General features: G+C 48.8%; 2 protein-coding genes across 3 annotated transcripts; one reads left to right on the forward strand and one right to left on the reverse strand.

The window, feature by feature from the left end:
• Nucleotides 1-125: 125 nt before the first annotated feature.
• On the reverse strand, nt 126-17,671 carry LOC118771509 (centrosome and spindle pole-associated protein 1-like). Its single transcript, XM_036519516.1, has 31 exons — nt 17,551-17,671; nt 15,236-15,347; nt 14,665-14,758; nt 14,149-14,252; nt 13,823-13,903; nt 13,665-13,733; nt 12,756-13,099; nt 12,293-12,385; nt 12,027-12,125; nt 10,783-10,874; nt 10,403-10,499; nt 9,985-10,042; nt 9,553-9,821; nt 9,054-9,172; nt 8,522-8,591; nt 7,925-8,051; nt 7,378-7,525; nt 7,071-7,211; nt 6,766-6,878; nt 6,023-6,172; nt 5,335-5,478; nt 5,115-5,222; nt 4,845-4,911; nt 4,180-4,309; nt 3,743-3,882; nt 3,095-3,190; nt 2,938-2,981; nt 2,489-2,552; nt 2,271-2,380; nt 1,786-1,903; nt 126-1,528 (listed from the first exon to the last, which is right to left on the reverse strand). Exons 2-31 carry the CDS (start codon nt 15,332-15,334, stop codon nt 1,317-1,319), a joined length of 3,600 nt encoding a protein of 1,199 aa, XP_036375409.1. The 5' UTR covers nt 15,335-15,347; nt 17,551-17,671; the 3' UTR covers nt 126-1,316.
• A 935-nt stretch (nt 17,672-18,606) lies between these two features.
• Nucleotides 18,607-21,967, forward strand: LOC118770876 (COP9 signalosome complex subunit 5). 2 transcript variants are annotated; one of them, XM_036518637.1, is made up of 9 exons: nt 18,607-18,625; nt 18,953-19,109; nt 19,402-19,636; nt 20,025-20,153; nt 20,383-20,448; nt 20,652-20,737; nt 20,962-21,073; nt 21,188-21,336; nt 21,811-21,967. In XM_036518637.1, exons 2-9 carry the CDS (start codon nt 18,973-18,975, stop codon nt 21,899-21,901), a joined length of 1,005 nt encoding a protein of 334 aa, XP_036374530.1. In that variant the 5' UTR covers nt 18,607-18,625; nt 18,953-18,972; the 3' UTR covers nt 21,902-21,967. The 2 variants fall into 2 exon arrangements, with proteins under 2 accessions (XP_036374530.1, XP_036374529.1); XM_036518636.1 differs by lacking the exon at nt 18,607-18,625 and adding an exon at nt 18,641-18,721.
• Nucleotides 21,968-22,168: the final 201 nt, after the last annotated feature.

The following is a 22,168-nucleotide window of genomic DNA, read 5'->3' on the forward strand; positions in this document are numbered from 1 at the left end:
TTTTTAAAAAAATAATTTATTAAATACTTTCCAAAACCAGTTCACATCAAGGCAAAAATATTCTGAGAATATGAAAATATTGCATATTTTCAGGTGAAAACACAAATCAAAAGCCTCCTGCTGTATACAGTTATGTACAATCGTGTTTATTTCTAATGGAGAACATTCCATATGATTAGGCTTGGAGGATTTCCACAAATCTCTGCCTGCCTTTTATTTTCTAACAACGCTTAGATGCTAATGTTTTAAGGAGACTTCCAAGATTGGGACAGTACTGTTATTACTTAGCGTTTTTCCGTAAAAGGACACTGAACTGGACTAAAGATTTTTTTTTTTTTATGCCAACAAGAAGTTCACTAAAATCATTTGAGGATCTGGCTACATTTGCAAGGCCCTGGTCAGAAACGAACGTGTAAATCCTCCATGCCCAACACGCTGGCGCCTGAACACACAGCATCCCACCAAACACCAGCTTTGTGCTGCGATGCCTCACCTCGGATCAGCTAAAGCAATGTCACTAAAACAACCATGGACGGAGCTGACATTTGGGGTAAAGTCCACACTCAACGGCTGTGGAGTGATTTTCCAGCAACTGATCTGACTAGATCTGCACTACTAAACAGCCCATCCCATTCACTGTGCCTCTCACATCAGCCGATGCACATGCTGCACAGATCAGAGAATCTGTGCTGCATCACACCCTGTAAGAAAGCCTCTGTGTCTGGACTGAACCTTTCAGCATCCTGTAAATGAAAGCACCTTAAGGGTTAATACTTTCTGAAGTCGAGCCTGGTCTACTGCTGTCACGAAAGCCCAAGCGTACATTCAGCGCCGCTGTGCGGCTCCTTTCTCCCTTGGACTTCGAGTTCTTTTTTTAAGCAGACTGAATTTCGTCCATCAATTTGATCTGAATTGGTTGGAAACTTAAGTTTGCAAATAATCTGCACAGACTCTTTCTGATTGCTGGTTCGCAAAAACATGCTCCGAAGCAACTGGTACACTTCCAGAAACATTACAAATTTTTTAAAGGTGAATTTTTAATGAATAAAGTGGAGGTAGAATGTATTAATACATTTGGCTACACTCGAATGGATAACTGGACAATATCACAAAGCTGAAGCAGCTGACCCCTCAGCAAAAAACACTAATACACCAGATCACCTCTGTAACATCGCAGGGAACAGTGTCAGCGCAGGGAACAGATCCAGGATCAGACTGCTCTACTCCCCAAGCCTAACTGCAGCCACCGTGCGAGAGAACTGTGTTCCAGGGTCAGTGCTTTTAAAGTGCGGTGAGTGAGTGGGGCGAGGCGTGACTCAGCCGTGATAGGTGGAGGGACCGTCCCAGCCGTGGACCAGCGAATCCTGGCTCGGCTGCCTGTCCAGCGGGGCGGGGCCCACCCCTGCGTGTTTCAGCATGTCCGAGGTGCTGGGCCGGATCCAGAGGTCCGTGTTGATGGTTTCCGTGGAGATGTGCCGCTGGGGGGTCTGAGGGGAGGCTGGCTGCTGGAGGGGGGCGTCCCCTTCGCCTGCAGAGGACAGGTGGAGACGGTCAGCTCTGGGGATCGCTATGGCAACCACAGGTTACACACACATGCACTCACATACATCAAGCGCTTTGGTATATGTGTATCAAGCACACACACACACCATGCACTTCAAACACCCTCACACGTCATTCCTAACAACCCACAAAATGCCGAGATCATACAGACTGCATTTACACACATATATGACCGCATTAGCGCGCGCGCGTATGCACGCACGCACATGCACGCACACCTACCCGTTCTCCAGCTGCTCCGGCTGAGATCCTCCTGCCGCTCCCCTCCGCGCCCTGGGTGACCTTTGACCTGCTCTGGGTGGAGTCCTGCTGGAGTCCTCTCCACATCACCTCCCCTTTCCTGGCAGGAGAACAGGAACATCCCCTAATCAGAACAGCCGTTTATCCCAGCGGGGAGGCAGGGAATGGGAGCGGGATCCAGATCAGGCAAGTCAAACTGCCTCTCATCCTAAGGACTTTTATCAGCCAAGTAATCTTAATGTTAGAGGTAAATGGGTGTGGGGCAGTAGCATGATGTGTTCTGCTGAAATGCATTCAGTGAAACGTACAGGTGAAAACTATATGCAGTCAATTCAAGTAATCCCCCTCGTTTAGCTGGCCTAAAAACCAACCCCCAGGCGTGGCCTCAGGGGTAAGTGGAATGAGTCAGGCTCTATGTAAACCGTAAGGGATGGGTGTAGACACGTCCCCGGGGGGGTGTTTCTCACACTGAGAAGCTCCGCCCTCCTCATTCTCCTCCGCTCTCGGGCAGACAGCTGACGGGTCCTCCGCTCCGGCTCCGGCTCCGGTGACACAGGGAACGCCTCCCCGCTCGGATCTGAAACACGAGCGTGACACATGAGCGTGAAACGCGCGTCACTGTCACCGCGGAAACCGTCACCACGGGAACAGTCAGCAGCAGAGAAGGGCGGCGTGAGGGGCTCACCGATGAAGGCGCTCTCCGATTCGAGCAGCGATCCCCTCAGAGAGGTGTCCTCAGAGCCCTTCCTCTGAAAGCAGAGACAGGAGTTGCTCAGAGTGAGGGAACTACAGAATCACTTTCAACCAAGAAATCGGGGGGGGCCGCAGTGTAGCTCAGTGGTAAGTCGCAGAATTTGTGACCAAAGGGTTGCCGGTTCAATTCCCCACTGGGCAACTGCTGCTGTACCCTTGGGCAGGGTACATAGCCCACAATTGCTTCAGTAAATATCCAGCTGCATAAATGGGTAACGTAAAAAAAAATTGAATGAGAGCATCTGCTAAATGCGTCCCCTTATTTCATTACATTACAGGCATCATTTAAGACATAAATCTGACACGGGTTTGAGCTTTAAATTTGTCTTTCATTTCCTTCATATGCCGAGAGAACTGCCTGGCAGGAAGATGTTAACTCACCAAGTGACGGGCGTGTTGTCGTAGAGGTGAAAGGTCAAAATAGTCTGCACAGAGAGAGAGAAAGCAAGTTAAAGCAGGTCATACTGAGCGCACTGTGCGTGTCACCGTGGGTGCAGAGGTTTAGTGGGAATGCTTATAATGCTGAAGCGTTACTCACCATCCACGCCCCCCCTCCTCAGACTCCCAACCCGCCGCGGCTCCTGTGAGGGGGGGTCCGGGAACGAGAGCCGGCCTGCATCTGCAGAGTCCCTGCCTGCAACACAACACACGCATGCAGACACACACACACACACACACACACACACACACACACACACACACACACACACACACACACACAGACAGAGACAGAGAGAGACAGACACAGAGACAGAGACACAAACACACACAGAGACAGAGAGACACAGAAACAGAGACAGACAGACACAGACACAGAGACAGACAGACACAGACACAGACACACAGAGACAGAGAGACACACACACAGACGCAGAAACACACACAGAGACACACAGTGACACAATATTAATTTCAGAGCAAATATATTCCCGCATCTACAAGAAAATTTGTTCCTCCTGATTAAAAGGTAAACAGTGCACAAAGGCACATTTGACTGGCTTACAGTGGTCGCTGCAGTAATGCTCAGGCATATACACTGAAGGAAACAGAGGATTTCCTTTTCTTTCGCTGTATTTCACTAGTGGTTTCATTAGTAATGTACTTCCTTGGCTGGTAAAGGGATGAAGTCTATGCAGTTGGAACCAGTTGCGCTGCAGTGTTGAGGGGGTGTGGTCAGGTCACTTGCCTCTGTATTTGAGCTGTCTGAAGTCGTGGCTGTTCTGAAGGTGGAACGGCTCTGCGTTTTTGGAGGAGGGTCTCCTGACAGGGGCCTGTATGCGCAGTCTTGCCATATCGAATATATCCACCGGGGGGCGCTCCCTGTTTCTGAACACCACAGCACATGATCACACAGCCTGAACACACTGTGGGTGGCGTGCAGAACATCAGCAGAGTGGTGGTGTCTACATTACATTACAGTCATTTAGCAGACACGGTTAACCAGAGCGACTTATACAGGTTACAAATTTATCCGTTTATACAGCTGGATATTACCTGAGGCAATGCTGGTACCTTGCCTAAGGGAACAGCGGCAGTGCCGCAGCGGGGAGTTGAGCCTGCTTAACCTCGACAGTTTCTGTATCCCTACTCGGCAAGCTTCAGTGACGTTTCGGGGCTCCTCACCTGTCGCTCAGGGGGGTGTCCGGCCCCTCCCTCTCCGTCTGCAGCTGCAGCTGCTCGCCCAGCCGCCGCTGTTCACTGCGCAGCTGCCTGCGCAGAGCCGACAGCTCGCTGATCACCCCGTGCTGCTCCGCTGAGACAGACCGGGACACGAGAGAGAAACACCGGTCACACAAACGCCACTGTGAGGAAAACTGTGACCACGCGTTCTCAACCGGCTGTGTTACCTGCTCTGGTGATTTCAGGCAGTGGCATTGTTAACCAGCTTCCTAATCAATCTCTAAACACTTGGCTCTAAAAAAACATCGGCTCTTTAACAGAATAATCTGTCAGAACATACTGCGATGTACAGTTAAAGCTCTGAAAGTAATAAAGCGGTGGAAGGCTGGCTTCTGAGAGTTTAAAGAAGTGCAGATAACTCACTGTACATGATAGTAGGGCAACAATCCCAGTGAGAGTGCAGGAGAGCGAGCGAGAGAGAGACCAAGAGCCAGAGAGAGGGAGACCGCGCTAGCGAGAGAGCGAGAGAGAAAAGGGGGAGAGGGGGAGGGAGCGAGAGAAAAAAGGGGGAGGGGGGAGGGGGGAGGGAGCAAGAGAGAAAGGCAGGGAGGAAGGGGGAGAGAGAGAGGATGCAGAGAGAGAAGCCCTGCAGAGAGACGTGGTGGTACCTGCAGCTCTCAGCTGGTTCCTGCGGGCCGGTACAGGTGGGGACTGCGAGCCGGACATACAGTGCTCCTGGGGAAAGAAAATAAATCACATCAGAGTCCAGCTCTCTGTCTCTAAGCCCCACTCACACTCACACTTACATTTACAGCTCACACTGATTCATCTGGTAAACTCTTCTGAGCAATGTAAAAGAGCATTCACTAGGGATAGGTAGGTAGCAACACTTCAGTGTTGTGTCTCTCTCAGAATGAGTGGGTATCCTCGGCACTTACAGACAGGGTGACGGTGGAACGCCGGCTCTCCGCAGAAGGGGGTCGGGGCGTGTACTGGGACCCCCTCTTCCGCAGCGCTGGGATGGGCGGGGACGGGGCCCTGACCGCCTGACCGAAAACAAAACAAACAGCCAATGAGATTACAGGAAGTCCCACCAGTCTGAAATGCCCCCGCTTTCTGTAAACGCGCTTGGATTTGGGGCTGGGTCGGGTACAGCACCTCCTGCAGCCGCGCCTGTCTCTCCCTCTCGTACTCCTTCCTCAGCGCCTCCCTCTCCTTCTCCTCCTGCTCCTTCTTCTTCCGCTCCATCTCCTTCCTGCGCTCCTCCGCCTGCCTCATCAGCTCCTCGTTCTTGGCCCTTTGCTGCAGAGGAATGACATCACGCCCACAGCATTCAGCAGGGACACTGATCTCAGGTCAGTGTAAGTGCTCGTCACGCCCACAGCATTCAGCAGGACTGAGTCTCTGCCCAGCAGGGAGACTGATCTCAGGTCAGTGCAAGTGCTCGTCCATAGATCACCATTGTAAAAGACAGAAGTGCTGCTACTGACTCTTGTTCTCACAGAGAGTGATGCTGTCACAAATCTCTGGGATATATGTACAATCTGTTGTTTATCATTATTTATTTTTTACTGTAATGTGGGTGGGCCTGAGGATAAGAAAAAAAAAAGTTACGGAAAATACTGATCATATCCATCCAAATATAGCTTTAATGAAATGAAGTTGCCTAGAAGTAACTATTAGAAAACAAACCCCAGTTAATCTTTGGTTGAACATGCTAAGCACAAGGTTTATGAACATCTGGCAGGGCCAACAGAACACCTTCCCTGGGGTGTTACTTCCTCCATGTCATTGGCTGCTGCGCTTTGCGGACCCTCCCTGCATGCCCCACGGCGCTCCTCCTCACCTCCATCTCCTTGCGCCTCCTCTTCTCCTGCTCCTCCTCGTACTCCCTGAGGATGCGGGCCCTCTGCTCCGCCAGCCTCCTCTCCTCCCGCTCCTCCTCCAGACGCAGGCGTTCTCGCTCCTCCGCCTCCCTGCGCCGCTTCTCCTCGATCTGCCTCCCACAATGCACCAGCGTCACGCCCAGGACACCCTCCCCGTGTCTGTGTGTGTGTGTGTGTGTGTGTGCGTGCGTGCGTGCGAGTGTGCGTGTGCGCGCGCGAGTGTGTGTGTGTGTGTGTGTGCGCGCGCGAGTGTGTGTGTGTGTGTGTTTGTGTGTGCGAGTGTGTGTGTGTGTGTGTGTGTGTGTGCGCGTGTGCGCGCGAGTGTGTGTGTGTGTGTGCGCGCGCGCGAGTGTGTGTGTGTGTGTTTGTGTGTGCGAGTGTGTGTGTGTGTGTGTGTGTGTGCGTGTGTGTGTGTGCGCGTGTGCGCGCGAGTGTGTGTGTGTGTGGTGTGTGTGTAACATCAGAACTACAACACCTGACACGGGGAACTACGATACAGACTGGACCATCTAAACATCTTACACTGAGCGCCCTGAGCAGTTTGAATATGACCACGTAATCTTAACATTGTTAGCGTCCTGAAATGAAAATAGGTGACTGAATGAACCATAGCTGACTACTTTTCCAGCTCTACAGTGGAAAGGGGGTATAGTGCACCAGCCTGGTTCCAGCTCTACAGTGGAAAGCGTGGGGTGGCACATACCTGCTGTTTGAGGTAGTCCTTGTACTTGTCCTGCTCCTGAAGCTGCTGTGCCGTGGGCACCTCTGAGAAAACATTGCCTCGAGCAAATGGAGACGTCTGGCCGTATGCAAAACCTGTCCAAAACAGAAACACAAACAGCGGTGACAAAAAGAAGCAGAAAGAATGTGTTTACGCCTGCCAACACACAGCGGAACAGGCTGTAAGTGTGAGCGCACACACTCTTCAGACAGCCTCTGGTCAGTAAATCAGTGTTAAACTCTAAAGGAACTATGTGTGTGCGAGCCTGGCTCATGTCTTGTGATTACCTGAGACTCTGTCAGAGGGTGCCCTGTCTGCCGCTCTGGCAGGTGGGTCGTTCCTGTCGTTTGACACCGCCGCCCTCTTGTCCCGGGAGAGGGGGTTCAGGTAGGCCTCCTCATTGGTCTTGTGCATCTGGTTCAGGTCACCTAACGACACATGACCCCGTCAGACACACGGCGCAGAGGTCACCACAGATCTGGCCGATACCCACACAGCCTTCAGCTAGAAGGACAAGGCTTCCACAAGCACCTCACTGCCTCAAACAGGGTCTGAAAATACACACGATCTGGACAACGCGAGAACAGGACGTACTGATGAGGTTCCCCTGGTTGTCTCTGAGGGGCGCCCCGCCCCCGCCTCGCCCCCAGGGGTCGTAGGTCAGCATCTCCGCCTCCAGCCGGGCCTCCAGGCTCTCGCTCTCCTCCTTCTCCCTCCTCCTGTGCTCCTGCCGGTCGCGGATCTGCAGCCGGGGGGAGGGAGGCTGCTCATCAAGCCACTCGCTAATCAGCCCTGCGGTTCTACGCTCGCAGGCGGCACTACAGGGGGGCTACGCAAGGGGTGTTTAAGGTGCCAAAAAACAAAGCAGAGGTGACATTGCTGTGGGCCGTCTTGGCAGATGGGCCCCCTGCGTACCTTCACCGCACAGACTCACGCTCCAGGGGCAGCAGGGTAGAGAATATAGCACATAACATCTCAGCATAAACAAAGGCTGGAGTCTTGAAACTGCATACCATACACTGCTACTCCGCTCACAAACAGGCAAGTTCCCACACAAGCACGCGTCCACTCATGTGCGTGCCCACACACATGCGTGCACGCATGTGCTTGCACACGCTCGTATGCACACGTGCGCACACACCTGCTGCTTGAGAGCCTCCTGGTAACTGCGTATGCGCTCTCTGGCCTGAGAGACCTCCCTGTCTGATGGAAATGCACCAATCCTGGAGCCTGCGGCGGCGGCGGCGGCGGCCCTTTGACTGGCAGCTCTGCACAAAAACACACATCCCGAAGCATTCAGCAGACTCCCGGACACAGGGTACAGTTTACATGGCATCTTTCCACACAGCGATGTACATCAAATACTGAATTACCATACACACTCACTGCAAAGGTATTCATGCATGACTATACAGAACTGTATTTATTCACTGAAGGTAGCTGGGACTGCAGCACTGGCTGCGAATGAGTGTTCAGACTGGAAGTGCTCCCTCACAGGTTTAACAGTGCTGCTGGCTCAGCACATCACAGCTTTAACGCCATGCCTCTAGTTCTGGAAGTGCTCCCCCTACTGGTACATGAGAGGCATACGATAGCTCAGAGGACACAGTTTAGATGACGCACGGGGTTATAATCGCACAGGTCAGCCTGTTCTGTTCCTGGATTAAGGCCTGGCCCTGAGATCTGAAGCGGCTGCTCTGGCCTGAGACAAACAGTGATGAACGGGCCGGAGACTCACGGTGGGTGGGGCTGGACGGGTGGGGGCGGGGCTAAGAGGGCAGTGGAGTTCCTTTCTGGGGAAGGTCCGTCTGTCAGAAGCACACAGCACAGGTTAGGGCAGCAGTGACACTTTCGCCATCTCTACCAGTACAGCACCAATACCCCCACTCTCTGTGTGTTGGCATGTGCTTGGCAGCTCTCATCTGATTTTTTACAGCTTACATGTTGCACATTTACAGCAGTGCTCCAACCAGGAATACAACCTGCAACTTCCTAGCTATCAGTCTGTGCCATATAGGCCGTATATGCAGCTTGTGTTTTTTCTGCTCCGAACTCACTTCACTGATACCATACTGTTTTTCATCATTCACAACGGATAACCACAGCTGAAAATCATACTCGCGTCCAAAACTCTGGAAGCATTTTACTGCGGCAGATTGCAGGGAAACAGACTGTATTTGCTGTATTTGGCTGTAGGGCAGCTGTGGGTTTGTGGGTTGGCTGTAACGCTTACTGACTCCCTGAGACAGAGGGAGAGGCGCAGCGCTTACTGTGGGCGACGGCGGGGTCCAGCGGGTCTCTCGTGGCGTAGTAGAAGTAGGCGTCATCGTATGGAGTTCTGTACGCGTCACTCAGTGTGGACGGTGGGGGGTGAGGGACACCTGGCAGTCTAAACGCACACAGACGACACGGTGCAGTACAGAACACAGCACAGCAGGGTGTAATACCACAGTTTATTGCTGCGTTGTATTATGCAGAGAGGACCTGCATGTTCAGGATTAGATAAAGCTGTTTAGACACCATATCCGTAATAATCCTAATGTGGTGTGGGGTATAGGGGTTAGAGAAATGGACTTTTAACCGGAAGCTGGTGCACTGTGCCTTTAATCTTTAACATGCAGGAATGGTGTAAGCTATGCAGTTTGCCCTGGATAAGGCTGACTTGCTTTGTGGTATTTCTTTAGTTGAGATTCTAATCTCGCGTTATGGGTGGTGAGCAGTGAAATGGTGCTAAATGAAAGGGGACAGGTGTACAGTTATCAGACGTACCTGGGGACACCCATCTCTCCCAGGGTGCTGGGGGCTCCTCTGTGGTAGTCTTCATAGAGAGGGGTGACCCCGCCTGCTGCAGTGCCAGACAGCGCCCCCAGGGCGGCGCTGTAGTCCAGCAGGGGAGACTGGAAGGCCACACGCGGTCGCTCAGGCGGGGGTTTCTCCTCGCGGGGCACCCCGCCCAAATCTCCCCCCAGCGCGTCGAGGCCACGCCCCAGCTGGGTGGAGTCACGCCCCACTGACCCAAAGTGCCTGATGCGGTCTGGCTGTGAAAGAAAAGCGGCCATAGCAACAACAACAGAATATCACACCTACTGTTAGAGAACACACAACTTCTAAGAGAGTAAGACAGCTGAAACATTAGCATCACAACAGCAAGTTCCTGAGCCACTTTGATGTGCCGGGTTTCTCTCTGTGTGGTGCAGTCACCTGTTTCTCAGGGTCGTTGATTCCCGTAACAGCAACTCTCAGCTCCAGATCCTTCTCCCTGAGTAAAAAGAAAAAAAAAAACATTATATTAATATCTGCGTCAGCACCAAACCACAACTCCACACAGACCACTTCAACAAAGCTGTAGATGGGGAATCTTAAGGTGACAATAACCAGGTTTCCCTGTGATATTAAGAGTCTAACACAGAAACAAATGATGGGCGGTAAGAGATGTTGAAAAAAGTGACATTAAGATGATTGCAGTATTAAATGATGGGATATTAACTTGGTTCATCTGTATTATAATACACCATCACAGTCAGATTCTGCTACACACAGCACAGATGAGAATGCCCAGTTGGAGAGCAATCTGAGGTGAGTGACAGCGAAGTATCCAATAGGAGCGCAGTTTGCTCACCTCTTCCGGTTTCTTCGCTGCTCAGCCATCTGCTCCTGCAGCTCCTGTCTGTACTGCTCCTTCCTCCTCTGGGAGACGATGTCCGAATCCGCAGCACCTGCATGAAGGTACCGTCGCCTTTACCTCACACAGCCCATCACACACACGCACAGAGCTAACCACCAATAAGCAACCAACATGGAATTATACAATGACAAAATCACAAACTGAAAAAAGTACTACAATTATGACAAGCCCCAACTCAATCTTACCCCCTAAGATGACACTAATGAAGGCCCCTCATACTAAAATCAATGTTAAACTAAACTAGTTAACTCAGTGGCCACTATTTCAACTGGCAACATGATGGGAGTATCTGGGAATATAAGACCGGGTCTCACCAATCATGAGTCCAGTTGCGAACTCCGCTTCGTCCTTCCCGATGGAGGGTCGCGCCTTCTCGTTGGGCCTCCCTGTCACCGCCGCCGGCAGCCTGTAAAACACCCACACACGTTATCCACAATCCCACAGGCTCCCTACCACTCACCCTCTGCTCTAATCCTCGTGATTACAGCGCAGTATGCTGGCCATTTGTCTAAAGAAGCAGATCACCAGCTTTTCCACTGGCCACAAATCAGCTGAAGGCCTGTTCAGCAACAACTTTCTCATCCGGATCAATGCCAGTGCATCTGACAGGACTGCTGACTGCACCCTGTCCACCCTCTCAGACACTGATTAAATAGCTTTGTTTAAATTACACTCTTACAGGCAACTCCTGTATCTATGTGCAATGAAAAGACTAGAATGATACAGAAAGTACATGTTACACCAACACAAGCTACACTGAGGTAAAAATAACCCTTTCACGATACAGTTCCCTAAACGAGCCAGTTGATTCAGCGTGGTACCCGCCCCATTTAATGATTCGCCGATCAAGTCATCAATCAAGGGTTCTCTCTGATGACTTCACAATGGCTGGGAAAAATACTGTCTTGGTTTCCATGACTGCAAGCTTCTGGTGTGCAGAGAAGCTGTATTCCCTTGAGAAATGTGGGCTAATTACCCACAAGCCAAATGGAATGGAATAATATTTAAATGTCCACACAGTGATGAATGTGCCCAAGCAGAAGAGATCAGCCTTCTCCCTCTCTGCAGGCTTCTCTCCAGCTCACACACATATATGGAGTGAAATAAATGCCACAACTTATCCTGTTCATGCTCTTGTGCGAAATCTCTCATTCCCAGCTTGCAGTACGCTCACACTCAATTCTCCGCTCTTGCTAAAAACATGATCTCTGTGCTGATATTTTCATCTTGCAAGATTACTGCCAAACCTTCAGCCAAAAAGAATTTGCCAGATTGCACTTGCCAAAATGTGACTGGACCTTTTGTTTGGGGTATCATATCACTGATTCATAAGAGAGATATTTTCGCGCAGTAGATTTTTGAGTGGAAGCACAGAGTCTAGAGCATCTGTGCAAGTGCACAGGGACACACACATGCAAATTTATGTTCTGCTCAACATTCGGCATTTATATAACAGGTGATATCAACTTCATATGGAAACAACCAGTTCCCGCACACACCTGAGAGCTGAAAAAACGCTTCTGAGAATGCTGATGAGACATTGAGGCGAGTTGGATACCTGGGTCTGGGCGTGGCTGACAGGGTGCCCAGGTTCCCCTCTCTGTAGTCCTCTTCATGGACAGCAGGGGGCTCCACTTCTCTCCTCTCCCTCAAAACCCTGTGGGGTGCAAAGGAAAGAAAACCCTCTCACTCAATACTGCCCACGTTCACATAACTGAGACTATGCATTCAGTGAAGTGACTAACTTCGCAAAAGCAAATGTGTTACTGTGTATCATTCTACAGCCAATCACGTTACTGCTCCTCCTTTATCAAAACGCAGTACCTGTTCTCATTTCTCGGCCTCTGTGCATACCGGTACATTTCTGGGTACTCTTCATAGTCATCAAGGCCCCTCTCCCAGAGCCTGGGTACATCTCTGAGACACAAGAAAAGAAAAGGATCAGGGAGGAAAGACAGACGGATGAACAAATGGGCGTCACTTCATGCCAACAGCGTCTTACATTTGACTCCTTCACTGCAGAGCCTTGTAACTCTCCAGTCCTGCAAAGGAGATGAGGCGTTACCTCAACACTGAGGCTTCATGAACCCCTAAATGGGTAACATCAGGTAACATCTGTTATCAGCCACTCACTGATCTAGTCCAATCAGTGTTTTGCTGCAGGGAATGAAGTCTTTGGTTGAAACGTGTCAGTGATGGGCAGTGAATGGTAGCTCCACCCATCATGGGGTTACTGTCCAATAAGTAATGGCTCTCAGAGTGTGAGAGCGAACGGTTATGGCCGTACCTGTCGGCTCTGTGGTAGAGCCGCCGTGCCCTCCTGTCCGTGTGCCCCGGGTCCAGTCCTGGTCTGGGCCTCCTCCTGTCCAGCACGGCCAGCTCCTCCTCTTCGTCCTCCGAAAACTCTCGCCCCCAGTTGTACTCCCCCCTCATCGCCCGGGACCCCTCCCAGTGGCTCAGCTCCGCCTCCGGCCTCTGGCTCCTCCACTCCCGATGCCTCCTCCCCCTCGGCACCCCCAGCCCCGCCTCTGTAAGGGTGGCGGCGTCCCTCCTGGGTGGGGGCTGTTCCAGGAGGGAGGGGGGTCTCGGGCTTGGGTGACCCTCAGGGTCTGGAGGTGCTCTGAGTGGGAGCTGTGGACAGAAGCACAAATTAAGGTCTGATGCAGCAGGCACTCGCCATTTCCCCATTAAATATGTATCTCCATGTGTTCACATGCTGCTCACACAGATACACTAAGTCATGTGGCTTCTGAACCCCAGCCTACAGTATGTGCTTGGCGTGAAACCTAACCCTTCCTCTGCAGCTACTTTTCCCATGCCCACAGTAGGTCTTAAATTAATTTCATCCTCTAGCAGGATTAGACAGCTAGTGTCAAAAGAAGGAAAGGTTTCTAATATTCCCAAACAACAGAAATGCATCACTTTCACTAAGCTCACGTTTTAAGATACTGGCTAAACTGGCAGCGATTAACAGCAGTGTATAAATGCAGTGTAGGGGCTATGCATGCACAATGTGGCAAGCTGTGAGGGAGCGTGGACAGCATCATCCGCCATGTTAAATCCTGGAACCTCCTTGTTCCTTAATAAACTACTGACACTGCATGTTGGGGAGACACTGCAGGGGGGGGGAGGTGGTAATGTAAGGTAAAGTACTGAATTATTTCTCAGACACGCAGCTCTGGGTAGGGGAATTTACCTTGTCTGTTTCCCCTTCTCCTCTGTGAAAGGGATTATAGTCCCTGCTCCTTTCAGATCGGAGTCTCTCCTGAAATAGAAGAGACAAGCACCCTTTCAGCAGTGTCTCAGAAGCACAGAGATGCTACACGCTCTAGCACATAGAGACAGCTAGCCTACCTTTCCGAATCTCCTCTCAGAGAGGGGCAGAGAGGGGCCCTGCTGGGAAGGGCCTGTCTCCCCTGCATTCATATCTTTCCTCTAAAGAAAGACACAACAGCAGCATTTAAAGAACTACACTAAAGACCGAAAATCTGCACTTTCAGATCCCAGGTGGAACATTCTTTTTGAACCTCCAAACAATGTATTTACCCTTCACGTGTTTCAGTAAAGAGCTACATATACCCAGTATACACACAGTTAAGGTAAAGTAGCTCACCCATAGCGATGTCTGCTAACCAAACGCACGACGCACTGTGATCTGAAGGGAAAACAGCCCAGCTCACCTGAGCCATGTAGCGCCTGTAGTCGAGACGCAGGTCCTGCTGCAGCCTGTGCTTCTTCCTCTCATAGTCCTCTCCCAGCGGCAGACTCAGGCCGGCGCTCTCCTCTGGAAAAACAGAGAAAGGAGGGAGATTACAACCACAGGACCACAGCAGGAAGAAGACTGCAAGGTTGCCATGCATTTTAAAGACACCTCCAGCTTTTCTGAGAAATGCCTGGGAGAATGTCCGCCTGGACAAGCCCAGCATTTCGAAATAGGCCGTCGACATGCAGTGTACTTGCTACTTCCACCCAAACACTTTCCCTGCAATCAATGTTTCCACACCTTTGTCAGAAGACCAGCAGATCTTCTTCAACTCTGATTAGGCGTTTGTGGTGCATGGTAACCCTGGGGTGAGCGACTGAATGTTTCAAGTGAGAGCCCCGAGTGGCCCTGCATGCTGAACACAGAGAGCCCACTGCTGCGCAGTACAAGTACTGAAAGGTTTTCACAGACAGAGAGAAGTGCGGTTCTTTACCTTGGGCATTGTGCAGTCTCTGGGCTGAGGACCACTTAGAGGGAGGGATGTTCTCTTTGCTGGCAGAGTCGTAGGCATTGTAAGCCTTTGTTTGCTAGGATAACAGGTCAAATTACATATTAGTGAAAACAGTTGTCACTGCTGTGACTGTAATCTAACCTTTAAAAATGGCATTCACAGAAACACTTGACAGGACACTTTGTGATTCCCAGATTTATGAATGCATTCTGATCGATTTTTGTACACTTGTGAATCATTAAAGTTTTGTTTTGAAAAATCAGCTAGTGCTTTACAGAATATTATTCTTCATATGGCAAAACAAACTCTTTTCGAGGACAAAAACAAAACCCAAAAAATCTATGACTTAAGACAGGGATAGTGACACATTCTTACATCATTTCCTGATTCATTCATCAGCTGGCATTTAAACCTAAGCCTTAATCACATTCTGAAACATCTCCAACCTCCAGGAAATTACATCATTCTGCATCACCATGACAATCCAGAATGGACATCAGCTGATTTCACAGAGGAAGGGGGGGGGGGGGGGGGGGGGGAGAGTGAAACGCACCCTGATTTCCAGGTAAGGGGGGTCCTGAGCCAGAGTGGCTCTGTCTTCTGCCACTTTGGCCTTGTGCTCAGCAAGAAAGCTGTCCAAGTCATCCGCCATCTTCACTCAAGACCTACAGAGCAAGCAGACGCCCAAGGGTGTGAACGCCTCACCTTGTGAAACGCTTCATAAAACCGACCCACAAGCGGTGAAACATTCACTCCAGCAGGCTAAGGTGACCAGATGAGCCGCTTATTTGACACGAAAGCAGACTCTGAAGCTTGGTTCAGAATTTGGAGGTAAACTCTACTGCCAGTTCACAGACATTCGGAATGGTGAATCAAATGTGAATAGTCATTCTGGAGACACAGTGCACGGAGGCTGGTGGCCTTGTTTGCAGCCACATCTTCAATCTTCAGTCTACCCGCATAGATAGTTCAGCACCAGAAGCACACTCTGCCTCACATCTGTCTCTGAGTCTGCAGACAAGCGGCAGACAGCTCAAGCTTAGCGCTTAGCTAAGCGGTCTTTACTCCTAATTAACCATCGCCCGCGGAGCCTCGGGATCGCTTCTCTAAATAATGCTCACAAATCACTCGCAGCATTCTTCAATGTACTGAGGACGACAGCGGAGCTCATCGATCGAGGCTTTTCTACAGTAGCTCTTGACTGTTACTTTCATTCATTTGATCCACTGTGGAGCCGCCAACTCGCCCTCTGCACACGAAGTAATCTGCAGTACCAACGACCAGGGCCAAGGGAGGGAATGGCACCGCGCAAAACCTAAACGATAACGTATGTAAATGTACCTAAACACCACATCTGACCCCAACTCTAATCGTATCCCTCAGTCATAACTGGACTTGTTTCGCTGCTTCAAATGATCATAATAACGTTTCCAAAAGCAGCACTTTTGGGTACAGGGCTTGACCCACCTATACCGAAACCTCCTGTCTGCCGCAAAACACGCTTAACGCCAACGGGCATGGTGCCAGGTGAGGTAAGCTAACCGGTGGCGAGCGTTACTTTCACGACCGGTGTTTTACAGTGAATCAGATGCGCTGTGTGTTCCGTTGTATAACAACTGATCCCTTCAGTCCACACTTGAGTTGTGCATTTAAGCAGTTTTATCAGTAATATCACAAATCAAGCACTGAAAGGTTTCAGCCTTTAAAATTAGGCTTCGAGACCACCAGCTTGCTCGTGATGATGCCCTAAACCGACCCCGAAAGAATGACGGCAAAACTGAGGTCATCACTGGCACAAAAAAAAAACCATGGTTAGAAAAGGTCACCCCAAAAACTCAGATAATCCCGTTTCTAATCATTTTGCGCGTTTAATCTGCACCATGATTATGTAACTGTACTAAAACCGTATTAAATGCATTAAAATTATTACACACTGCATCAGTGTCTGTAGTGTAACACTACACCCTCTTGTATCCCCAGCCTAACAAATTTCTCATATAAAATTAATTTGATAGGTAGCTCCAAGTTACATTAAGAAGGTTGCTAACGGTAACTTTAGGACTCGTAATATGTTTAACCGAGAGCGATGCTAAATACTACTAGACTGGCGGGCCAACCCACAACCTATCATCAACATCATCGGTTCTTTACATAAACACAATACAGACAGCTAGCTAGTGTTAGCTTCCTCGCTAGTTAGCGAGCTAGTGATACCGCAACTGACAAACCGAACGCAGCTGTGTAACGCCAGCATTACGCGTGAGCAGTGATGATAATCATTACTGGCTGGTTAACATGTTTGAATCGTTTTGAAAAGGTTTGTGTTCCAAACTCTGTACTGTCTCTTTAATAACGGTTGTCAAGCAACCACCGCACACAAAATACAGGTAGGCCCATACCTGGTTAGAAATATGTTCAACAAATAACCTTTTCCCATTACATGCTCTCTATCAGGCTAATAGTAACTCTAACATAGTCCAGCTTGTCCTGCTAAACTAGCTGCACTATCCCGACGGCTGGCTGGCTGGCTGAAAATGCTGCTAGAACGCGTTTTATTTTTAAAAAACATTTTCCACTCGTTACTTTTGGCTCGCAATCAAACAGAATAAACCAATAACATTAGCTAGCCAGCGTAACAACTGTAAATCCCATTCTGTGAGCTAGCGAGCTAACTTTGGCTAGCTAGCCTGTCTTTTTCGGTTAACGTGCAGTAGTTAGCTAGTTAGCTAGCTAATGACGTGTAAACTTCCGTTTAGCCAGCAGACTAACGTTACAGCTAGGAATAGTTACCTGACTATCTAAGATAAAGTCAGTTGCCTTAACACCCTCAGAGAAATGGCAAAACCAGCATTAACATTTTTCACTCACAATGTCGCAGAGGCGCCCATATAACCCGTCCGGTCCCCGCAGACAGCTGGACGGTTGAATAGCTCCCTACAGCCGCTCCACTGGGAAAGTTGTCAACGGCAAACACCATCTGCTGGCGGCAGCAAATGCAACCGAATTGATTCAAAACAGCTGTGTGACTGATGGTACCGTCCAGTCCAGATGGTACAGTCCAGTCCTAATGTTCAGCAAGTCACAAAGAACTGCGAAACTGCCTGTAGGGCGACCTCTATCGGACCGGAGTGGGAGCTATACATATCACGAGTTTTGTTTTTGCAAGCAACAGTTGTTCAGAATAATGAAGTAAGATGCAGGTGGAATTTATATATCTTTTTTTAAACCCCTAAATTTAAATTTAAACCTATAAAGCTTTTAAATAGAATGGCACGTCTTGATGTGGCTGACTAATTTTGTACAATCCACAATCATCATAAATAGCTATTTTATAAAGCTAAATATTTATTTGTAATATACCCTATTCATATATTACAAAAATGCTAGCATCCTTATATTAAATACTTACAAAAATAACATTCATATCGTTATTCAAAGTGAGTGTGGAAGTTATGCTTTCTGGTCTGACTTATTTTTTTGGTTCTGTTATACTTGTCTTGCTTTAGATAAAGCAATCAGTAGCCCATCACTATCCTATATTTAATGGCTAATTAATTAATTAATTTTGCAAGGTGCGCCCTTGTCTTGTCCAGGTGTTTAGCATGGACGCTTGTTCGTGCGTGAATAGTGGGGGTTGCACTTTCCGCTAGATTTCGGCACGTCGCTTTGGATAAAAGCGTCTACTGGATGACAAAAATGTAAAGCTAAATGTTCTCACATCTTGCACGTCGCTCTGGATAAAAGCGTCTGCAAGGCGACCACAATGTAAACCATCGAGAAGCGACAGACGCTGATCATCTGGGCATATAATGTTACCACGGGACCAGATGCCATTTCCTCCAGTGCGTTTGCGCTGTCTGTCCAGTGGAGAGCGCTATAGTTTCCTCGTACCCCTTTTTGTAAATGACCTGACGCTGTTGGATTGAGCCATTGAAGCAGCACGGTGCTAATTATGATAAAGTTGATACAAAGCTTCAGTTAAGACGACAGGCACAGAACATATTGATATATTCATTGTATTATATTATCACTGTTAAATGTAAGGATTAGATGTGGACGAAACGATTTCTGTAATGAATGTTTTATGATGGTACGGTCCAGTGCCGTCGTTGTTTTGGTCCGGAGGTGGCTGATGTAGCTGGCCGGTGCGGATCTTTAACGTTATTCAGCGCTTTAATTAATGGCACGTCGATAGCTTTACATTTAAATGCGTTCTGTATGTTTCGTGTGCACTTGATACACCTCACTTATTTAAAGCTTTCCGAAACAGAGTAATTTCTTCAGGAAAAAATGGCCGGGAGCAGCATTGCTCAGAAGACCTGGGAGCTGTCTAACAGCATGCAAGAAGTTCAGAGCATAGACGAGATCTACAAATACGACAAGAAACAGCAGCAGGAAATCCTCGCGGCTAAACCATGGACAAAAGAGTGAGTGTGTGTTTGCAACTAACCAAAATGAATTAAATGAGGGGAAAAACGTTTCTTTTGTAACATGTTAGCCAGACTCTAGCAGCACTAGCTCATATTGACACTGCGGGCCTGTTGTGTCTGTGTTGTGACACACAATAACTAGCGATCGTTATGTTGGTTTGTATTGAATTAGATAGAGCTACCATGGGTGTAAGCGATATGATTTTAAGTTTTTTTTCCTTTTCAAGGTAGCTGGTTAGCTAGTCTGCACTGACGATAGCTAGATCGCTAAGGTGTGTTTTTGTTTCAGTCACCATTACTTCAAGTACTGCAAGATCAGCGCCCTGGCGCTGCTGAAGATGGTGATGCACGCCAGGTCCGGGGGGAACCTGGAGGTGATGGGGCTGATGCTGGGGAAGGTGGACGGGGAGACCATGATGATCATGGACAGCTTCGCGCTGCCGGTGGAGGGCACGGAGACCCGCGTCAACGCGCAGGCCGCCGCCTACGAGTACATGGCCGCCTACATTGAAAATGCCAAACAGGTTCGGTTACGCGTCTCCACAGAAAGCCAAAACACTCTGCCCGAAAACACACGGCAGATCTTTGCTGTTTCTTTTGTGCTGGGGGGTGAGGCAGCATTGGTGTACTTAAGTAGCGATGCGGTGTGGAAATCAGCCTAGGGGATATGTATACCTTTAAAAAAAATAGACGTCACTGAATCTTGCTATACAATCGTTTACGACATAAACGTATTGATTACGTTTACTTCTAGTAATTGCGCGCCACGTTAGCTGCTGTAGTTTACAGTGATTTAGATATGACACTACACTTTGTGTAATCAATGAATAAATTACTTTACATAGCTGAAGCATAATTGAAGGTATGCTGTTTTTACGCCGGATTAATCACCTGTCATTCTTGCATCATTAGGTTGGGCGCCTGGAAAACGCCATCGGCTGGTACCACAGTCACCCGGGCTACGGTTGCTGGCTGTCTGGCATTGACGTCAGCACCCAGATGCTCAACCAGCAATTCCAGGAGCCTTTTGTGGCAGTTGTGGTAAATACTACAGCTTAATGTCAGATGTACTCACACGATTCGCAGATCCACTGTTTTTAAACGTTACACTTTGTTCATGTATACATTGCTCATATATGTAGCACTGCAAGGACAGAGGATAGTTTTAACTGTGCTGCTGTAATTGACTGTTTTGTTTGCTGTGGATGATGAGGTGTTTTGAGACAGTATTACTCTCATAAGAACATTTTTTTCTGCATTCTTATTACAGATTGATCCAACTAGAACCATCTCTGCTGGGAAAGTCAATCTTGGAGCCTTTAGAACGTACCCCAAGGTAAAAATGTTAGTGGTTCATCCTTTCATTATAAATGCATTTGCCAGTTACTATTTATGGCATAATTGGTAGGGTTGATGGTGGAGAACTTTCTATCGCAGATTGTATGCATGTTCAGCTTGCAATATAGGGAAAGGGATTGTGCTGCAGCTGTTTCTCCTTTAGTAAGTGATATCTCTCCCTCTTGATCTGTGTCTGTTCAGGGCTACAAGCCCCCTGACGAGGGCCCCTCAGAGTACCAGACCATCCCGCTGAATAAAATCGAGGACTTCGGGGTGCACTGCAAGCAGTGAGTGTCACAGCTGACCTCAGTAGCAAACCCTGAGCAAAGGAAGTGTTGAATTCTCTCCTCAGGGGACAAATAATAATTCAGTACGGTGTGTGTCACCAGTACAGGTGCTGACAAAAGCCGGATCTTATAATGCACGTTGTAATAATGGATTGCTTTTTGTGTAACAGCTTTGAAGGACCCCAGCATTTTTCCGTGTCCTAAATGGTTGTGTTTGTGTTTAGGTACTACGCCTTGGAAGTGACCTATTTCAAGTCGTCACTTGACCGCAAGCTGCTGGAGCTCCTTTGGAACAAGTACTGGGTGAACACTCTGAGTTCCTCCAGCCTGCTAACAGTGAGTGCAGTTACCAGCTTTGCACTGTGTTCCCAGATCCCCTTTACAGGATCCTGGGTAGAGCAGGCCTGGGAACGTGAATATGAATCTGCTTGTGTCTCTGTCCCTCCCCAGAATTCGGACTACACCACGGGGCAGGTGTTCGACCTGTCGGAGAAGCTGGAGCAGTCCGAGGCCCAGCTCGGCAGAGGGAGCTTCATGCTGGGCTTGGACACCCACGACAGGAAGTCTGAGGACAAACTAGCCAAGGCGACACGAGACAGGTAAGGCCACAGCCCCCCTAAGGCTTTGAGTTTAAAGCAGAAGCTTTTCAGATGAATTCCCGGAGCCTCAATGTGGATGCTGGTGTCTTCTCCAACCTCATTAATTAGCTAATTCCCTCAGTCCTTTGCCCATATAGACTAATCGTTTAACTTTGATAAAACGGTTCATTACAGTTAAGGATACTACATGTACTCTGCACTCAAGTCTTTGATTTGGAAAATGAATCCACATAAGTGTGTGTTGCCAATTAATTTGGCTGTATTCAGATTTTGTAATTTGTTTGTATGAAAACTGATGTATACAGCAGGGCTCCAGGAATTCAAGAGGTTGGGGTTAAGTGCTGTGATCACAGCTACTTTTCTTAGATGTGTGATCGAGCTTTCTCACTTACAGCTGTCATCCAGGTTCTCCCCTTATTATGAACATCTGTGTCCTTACAAAATGGAGGGCTTATTTCTCTCTCTTCATTTCAGCTGTAAGACTACCATAGAAGCAATCCACGGACTAATGTCACAAGTTATCAAGGATAAACTCTTCAATCAAATCAACACTTCTGCCAACTGACCCCACTGGACGGAAACTCCAAACATGTTTTAGCTGCAAACAGAAGCCCCCCCCCCCCCCCCCCCCCACCCCCCCCCTTTTTTTGAAGCTCGGAGATTCTGCAAACAAAACAACCATCTCTATGATTTCCTTTAAGATGCAGTTGTGTTCTTTGATTTACAGCCTTTAACCTGACAGTAAAACTATTTCAGTGTTTCTCAGCAGTTGTCCATTCTACCAGTAAACATATTCTCTGTTGTACCAACCAACAGTCTACGTGTGTTTTAA

This window comes from Megalops cyprinoides, chromosome 24 (genome assembly GCF_013368585.1).
Source record: "Megalops cyprinoides isolate fMegCyp1 chromosome 24, fMegCyp1.pri, whole genome shotgun sequence".
NCBI classification, from domain to species: domain Eukaryota; kingdom Metazoa; phylum Chordata; class Actinopteri; order Elopiformes; family Megalopidae; genus Megalops; species Megalops cyprinoides.